A 7,500-nucleotide genomic window follows, 5' to 3' on the forward strand; every position below is an offset into this window, starting at 1 on the left:
TATATATATATATATATATATATATATATATATATACATATATATAAATACACGTGTATATATATATACATATATACATATGTATATATATATACTGTATATATACATTTATATACGTATGTTTGTATATATATATATATATATATATATATATATATATATATATATAAATTATATATATATAAATGTGTGTGTGTATGATATATTTGCTATATTAATGAGATTACTATTGCTTGTCCAGGCAACAACGTTTACAAATATTCAATAGTAAATGATCTCACCAAAATTTTGATAGTGTTTCTTGATATGAAAATATTTTATATAATATTTTCCGGAGTTGAGAAATAATCAGAGTATATTATAGACATCTCTGATAAGATATCGATAAGGTATTGATTTCAATATTTATTCAAAGGAGATAATGAAAATATACTAATTCGAGCAAATTTAAGTGTTTAGGACAATAGTGAAGTATTATCGTAGGTCTTGTTCATATACAAGTGAGAAAGCATTTTTTCAATCAACTTGAAGAACAAAGTACAGTATGCTTTATCCCTCAACATCTCATCGCTTGCTACGTATTTGGTACAGTTTCCGTTCAGTAAAAATCACGATTAATTATAACATCTACGACTATGTAATTAATGATATACTGTTGTTATGTATCAATTATAAATATGAACTACGTCTGGCTTTAAACCTCTCGATCACTCCTTTCACCTCTTGCTTGTTATCAACTATCCTGGCTTTTTATTGGTCGTCCAATTCGAATGTTGCTATCTTTACCCTTTCCATCATCTCTCTATTCAAAGTCCCTCAAAGAATGTGCGAGCAAGCAAAAGTCGTAAGTTTCTTCATTGTATCTTCCTTAAATTTCCCTAAATGCTATTTGTGATTTCTCTGGCGGAACCGGAAGCAGTTAGAAGGCGCTTCATAGAGGATTTGTTATGGAGGCTTACATTATGTAGGCCTACATTATCAGAGCAATATTCCATCTATACTGTAGAGAAAAGGTCTACATATAATGATGTGATTGGCGTGACTTTAGCTTCATCAGGATACTATGACATAATTAAAGATATAAAAAAGGGAGGACCTAATAATAATCACAATCTGAGTTACTCTACTTGATTTTTTTTTTCTTTTTCTTTATAGTTTACTTGATTAAAAATATGGATTAGAGGGGGGAAATCTCTATTGTAGAAAGTGAAATAAAAGTGAAGATGTTGGAAAGCAAGATTAAAGAAAAGAAGTGGGAGTGGAGAAGTAGTTTACAGCTGAAGAGAATACAGAAAAGACCTTGAATGAACGACTACAGTGATTCACTGGAGGTGCACTGACTTCTCAACACTCCTATTAGGTAAAAGAATATTGTTAGCTTGAAAAACTCCATCTCTTAATATTAATGAGTAATAGGTCATCCGGCGAAGATTGATTCCCTCCTTTTTTTATTATTGTTATCATTATTGAAGGTAAATCTATTGAGGCGTCAGAGAAATCGTAAGTCTTCCAATGTGATGTTCAGGTATCTACAGCCATCGTCAGTTACTGCAAGATCTACTTAGAAAAGTCATTGGATTATCTAACAAACTGATAAATTAAGTTTGTATACATTATTTATATTTATATTTATATTTTATATCTTTATATTTTTTTCAGAAAATTATTTAATATATCATATAGATCACTGGACCAGTCTCTACGGCTTTCTCCTGCTCGATAGGGCAATGTCACTGTCCCTTGTCCCTGGTATTCATGAGCAGCCTTTAAACCTTTAAACTGCTGATATCGGGTTTTCTCCTTTGCATGTGAACATTGGCTTTAGCAAGAGTCTGGGCTCTCATAAGACCATCAATCTCACTCATAAAGAAGTTCAGAACCCGAAACGATTCGAACGAAATTCAGTTATTGATTGTTTCATTTATATTAGTTTGTTGTCGCTCAAGACTTTTAGATGAAATTTCTTTGTATTAAAAAGCTGTTTTCATACTTAATGCTGTCAGCAAAAAAAAAAAAAAAAATAGACTTTTATAATACTGTATATTTCAAATGAGAGCCATTGAAATATGCGAAGACCAATGAAAATAAGTTTTTCAATATAGAGACAAAATCCTTTCCGGAAACAATAAAGAGGACTCGTTGGAATTAATCATTTGCTATTTTCTTAATTGTATTAATTAGACGTTTTAGAAGCTTTTTTGTATTACTTTGTATTATTTGCAGGTGTTATAAGAATAAAGATTTCTATCAAATAATATGGATTATGTTATGCATCTCATGTCCGTAGATATTAATCCTTTATTTTATCAAAAGATTTGATATCTAAATATTTTACTTTAGATAAAAATAATATTGATTATATCCATAAATATTTGCTTCTATGAATTAAAGTTTGTACGAAATTATTTGTTCAAAGAAGGGAAGGAAATCTTGTATCAACCACTTCCAAGCGAATTTCTCTCGCAGTTCCAAAGGAAATCTTGAAGAACTGGTTTGGAGACAAGGCGGAATTGAAGAATTCTAATGGAAAATGTGGTTTTCAATTTGATATAATAAAATATTCATTAAAATAACAATTGGGAATCATTTAGAAAAATGATCTAATTTTTTATTGTGAAAGTAATTCTAGTTTCTAAAATAATTGTTTGAAAATTCATTGATGTGTAATTTCTCATAATTTTACAAAATAATGTCAATGACCCTGACAGTTATGACGCCGCTTAGTGTCAATGACCTTTGTAGTTGCGACGCCAGCAACCAAATCAATTTTCAGTGCTAATATAAACCCCAATATAAGGTCTCTCTCTCTCTCTCTCTCTCTCTCTCTCTCTCTCTCTCTCTCTCTCTCTCTCTCTCTCTCTCAGTGGAGTAAATTGTGCCTAGAATAATTCATATATCCAAATTAAAATTCAGTGATTGATGTGAAACACTTTCTCTGTTCCTGCCAAACTCCATGGTAATATCTACAATTGAAAAGACACAGCAATCGTGTAGCCTTCTTAAATATACTGCTAAACAATATCCGTCCCGAGTTGAAGCTAGTTATTATTATTATTATATTTACTGTTATTATTTTTATTATAATTATTACATAGTTGGAAAGGCAGTATGCTATAAGGCCAAGGGTTCCAACAGGGAAAAAATAGCCTCGGGAAGAAAGGAAATAAGGAACCAAATAAACTATGAAAGAAGTAATGAAAAATTAAAACAGAATATTTTAAGAACAATAATTTTATTAAAACAGCCCTTTCACAAATGAATTATAAAAAGAGACTAAGATCAGCTTGTTCAAAATAAAAACATTTGCTGCAAGTTTGAACTTTGGCTGACCGCTATAAGCAAACAATATATTCCAATAGCTTCAAAAATACTTGAATCATTAAAATTCTGCTCTAATTGAGAGCAAGACAACTTATACTACACTTGCGCTTTATTTTATAAGGAAGATTCCCCAATCTCTTTTTCTGTTTTTACAGCATTTCTGAATGTGTTTTTTATTTGTAATGTTTTGGAAATGAGCCATAAATTGATATGCCTGAATTTATTGAGTATTTCGTTTGAATCTTTTTTTATCAATTTTCTATTCACTTGTCAGTGTTTTGTATGTTCTGCAATCATTTCAATGTTCTGCGCTTTTGATTTCAATACTCATTGTGTTTAGGCTTTGCTAAGTAATATAACACTATTAACAGCTTCTTATGCTACTCCTTACATATACATATAAATATACAGATACATTTACATACATATACATACATAAATACATAAGAGTGAAGATAACACACAACCTCGATTATTTATTTATTTATTTATCATCATTTCTTTTCCTTGAATAAACCCCTCGAGATATCAGACCTATATAGGCAACGTTGACTATAATCGAAGCTTCGGCTCATAATAAATTATTGCAAGTTTTGAAACCTCGACCCTAAGTAACTTTTGCTTTATAAAAAAAAAACGACATAAGCAAAATCAAATAATAACTTTGAACTCATAACCCAAATGCATAAATTGTTATCATTAGACTACAGGACTAAGCTTAAATTATCTCCCCTCTTCCTCACTCAGACATTAACGCATTTAATTTTTTTCCCGATTTTTAAGTCTGATATCTTTCAATAATATTTTTTTTTCTTCATAAAAGTGGACCAATGTTTTGTCATACAAACACACACGTTTGTCCGACGCAAACATATAAAAGCATCACCAGTTTCCCACACCTCTAGTTCATGCATTAGTAGTGGAGGAGAAGAAATAAGATAAGAAAGAGTTGATGATGGGAAGAAGAGAGAGAGAGAGAGAGAGAGAGAGAGAGAGAGAGAGAGAGAGAGAGAGAGAGAGAGAGAGAGAGAGAGAGAGAGAGGAGAATCAACACCAGACCAAAAGAAAGCCTGTTGCTGTTTTGCTGGATAACCGGGGGACGTCATTGACATGATACTCTCTTTCTATCCTGTCTGTCTCGGAACCCCAAACCGAGAGGTAGTCCTGAATCGGAAGACACCTAAGAGGAAGGATCCTCAACAGAGTCGATTTCTTAGGGCTTGACCCGACCCAGGACTCTCAGAAAACCCGAGTCTCTTTACTTCAGGTTATCCAGGAAGATACAGACATCACTGCCATTACTGCTCGGAAAATATTCTCCATTTAAGAAGACTCAAACATTCTATGGAAAGTTTATAGATTTGTAGATAAATTCATAATTTCTTATAAAGGTTAATAATTAAGAATTTAGTTGCCTTTAGTACTAATTATTATTACAGCTATTTAAGAATTTTAGGTTTTTTTTATCAAATAAATCAGTAATTTGATGGGGAAGAAGAGGCGCCCGATGAGATACTACTGCTAGAGTGTTATTTGGTAATGCGATGGCAAGAATAGTACTACATTGGATCCCTCTCTGACTGAAGCTCATTTTTCCTTTGCCTAATTTTCGAGTCAACACAATATTAATCTCTCCATTAACTTTTAAAGGCCAAGACTGAATAACAATATTTTTATTCAAATTTGATTTTCAAAATCATTGATTAAAAATTTGGTGTTGATGTACTCTACATACGATGAAGAGCATATAAATAGATGGAGAGAGTTGACTCGAGCGGCCGACCCTGCTTTACAATAGGAATGATGAGGTTGAAAGAAGAAGACAGTTACTTGAATAGCTGAGCCAATCTATAGTCTATGATTAAAACTTTATTTACAAGAACAATATCATGTCGACCTTTCATTGGTCGACAATTTAGTGTGAACACTCTGTCATTGAGATGTGATTTAAAGATGAAAGACTTTTCACCCTCAACTTCAATACTCATTTGTTAGGCCTATAAATATTTCTATTCCTCCTCTTGAATATCCAACCTAATATATCCTTCGAACAGTCGCAAATAATTTCCGAGATTTCACTATATCTGTTGTTGGTTCGTAACTATGGCGTCTAAGTTCAAACAATATTTATAGACCATGTTTGATACAATTCTTTGGACACTTCCTTTTTACAGAATGTGAAGTGTGAAGTGGATGATGAATGGAGAAGTATTGTTTTAAAAGCTCAAGATAGAGACGACTGGCGAATTGAAACCGAGGCCCTTTTCGTCAATAGGCGTAGGAGGAGATGATGATATTTATAATGAATTTTGATTAAAACTCTAAAGTGTACAAATCATAAATTGGTCATTTTTATTTATGAAAAATAACTTCACTGAAATAGTTTCTTCCTATCAAAAAAGTCCTCAGAATCTAAAGCTTGAGTCTAAATTCAGGGAAAATTGCGTAATCGTTTGTACACTAAAATAAATCGTATTTGCTGCTACCAAAGTTACACAGGAGGAATATAAATGCCGGAGTTTAGAATACTGCACAAAAGCAACGATGTTCCTACTGACTGTAATGCCAGGTAGGCCTACAGTACAATGCTCTATAGATGCAGGAGCTGTAATGTCATATAGGCCTACAATGCAACGCTTAAGACATATAGATACAGAAGCTGCAATGTAAGATAGGACTATAATGCAACGCTTAAAATATATAGATGCAGAATCTGCAATGCAGGATAGGCCTACAATGCAATAATTAAAGCATATAAATAATTCAAAAGGAAAACATGACGGTGTTTTTATGCTTTGACATCACCGCACTTGAAGGATAACAGTCATTTAGGCCTAAGCAATACGAGCTGGCGGTTAACTGACTTATGAAAACTTGATTATAAAGCCATTTTCTAATCTTGCTTTTTAGTTTGGCCCTTTTCCTTATTTCTTCATCTGTGGCTTTGATCTAACTGTTTTTATTCTTTTATTAGGTATTTAAATTGTCTTTGGATAACTGAAACACTTAGGATTTCCTCTGTTCCTTTCATGTAGCCGCTTCTCTCACTCCGAGCAACTCCCACACAAGCAAATTATCTACTCGATTTCAAGGACAAAAATGCTCATACAATTAGTTATCCCATATAGAAATGATTAAATCCCTCATTAGGAATATATTATTTTGATAAATGTATAATTCACAGTTTTGGAACGGAATTTAAATTTTGAGGCTTTTAAAATTAAAGAGTCACATAGAAATTTAAAATATCTATAGATGATGAAATTATTTTGATGGTTTCTGGGCTGCCAACGCAAGACTCCGTGTCTTACACAAGGTAAGGCAATCTACACACACACACAGTCATGTGTCATTCGTCGATCCATTCCTTGTTGTGTTAATATTATTTTCTATATCAAACATTATCATTATTAATAGATGTTGAGTATTAATCATAGCATAAAACTGTTATAGTGATCTTAGGCCTTCTTCTTCTTCTTCTATTATTATTATTATTATTATTATTATTATTATTATTATTATTATTATTATTATTATTTTTATTTTTATCAGTGTACGTGACCCGTCAAAAATGAGGGCTGAATCTTTAGATAGATATGCACACACAGGCACTCCCTTCTCCCCAGGGTATGACTACTCCCACTCCCCCCAACCAGTGGGACGGGGAGAGCTCAGTGTAACCAAAAAGAAATATATATATATATATATATATATATATATATATATATATATATATATATATATATATATGTGTGTGTGTGTGTGTGTGTGTGTGTATGTGTGTGTGTGTATAACCATACAATTGCTCTTTATTATGTAAGAGATATTATTATTATTATTATTATCATTATTACCTCCACCAACGAAGTTTGCGTGTGTTTGTGTTAGTTTGTGGATAGCTTTCCGGCCACAATTTGAATCGTGATCAATGGAACTTGCTTGGATTAACTGTTATGTAAAAAAAAAAAAAAAAAAAAAAAAAAACTGGAAATGATTATATTTTTGAAGGTCAAGATCACCTTCAGGCAAAATCTTAAAGTCAAAAGTCAAGGTCAAGCAAAAGGTCGAGAAATAAGCTGCCGCATGGAGGTCTGCACTCTAGTGAGTGCCCTTCTAGTTTTTGTTATTATTATTGTTATTATTATTATTATTATCATTATTATTATTATTATTATTATT

General features: G+C 31.9%; 1 protein-coding gene across 1 annotated transcript in view; it reads left to right on the plus strand.

Annotated features, from left to right (window-relative positions):
- Window positions 1–7,311: 7,311 nt before the first annotated feature.
- LOC137616020 (uncharacterized) overlaps window positions 7,312–7,500 on the plus strand; it is a 5,188-nt gene continuing 4,999 nt past the window's right edge. The window contains exon 1 of the mRNA XM_068345698.1: window positions 7,312–7,422. Within this exon, the coding sequence (XP_068201799.1) occupies window positions 7,312–7,422 (111 nt within the window). The remainder of the gene's footprint in view (window positions 7,423–7,500) is intronic.

The sequence above is a fragment of the Palaemon carinicauda genome, chromosome 22 (genome assembly GCF_036898095.1).
Source record: "Palaemon carinicauda isolate YSFRI2023 chromosome 22, ASM3689809v2, whole genome shotgun sequence".
Classification (NCBI taxonomy): domain Eukaryota; kingdom Metazoa; phylum Arthropoda; class Malacostraca; order Decapoda; family Palaemonidae; genus Palaemon; species Palaemon carinicauda.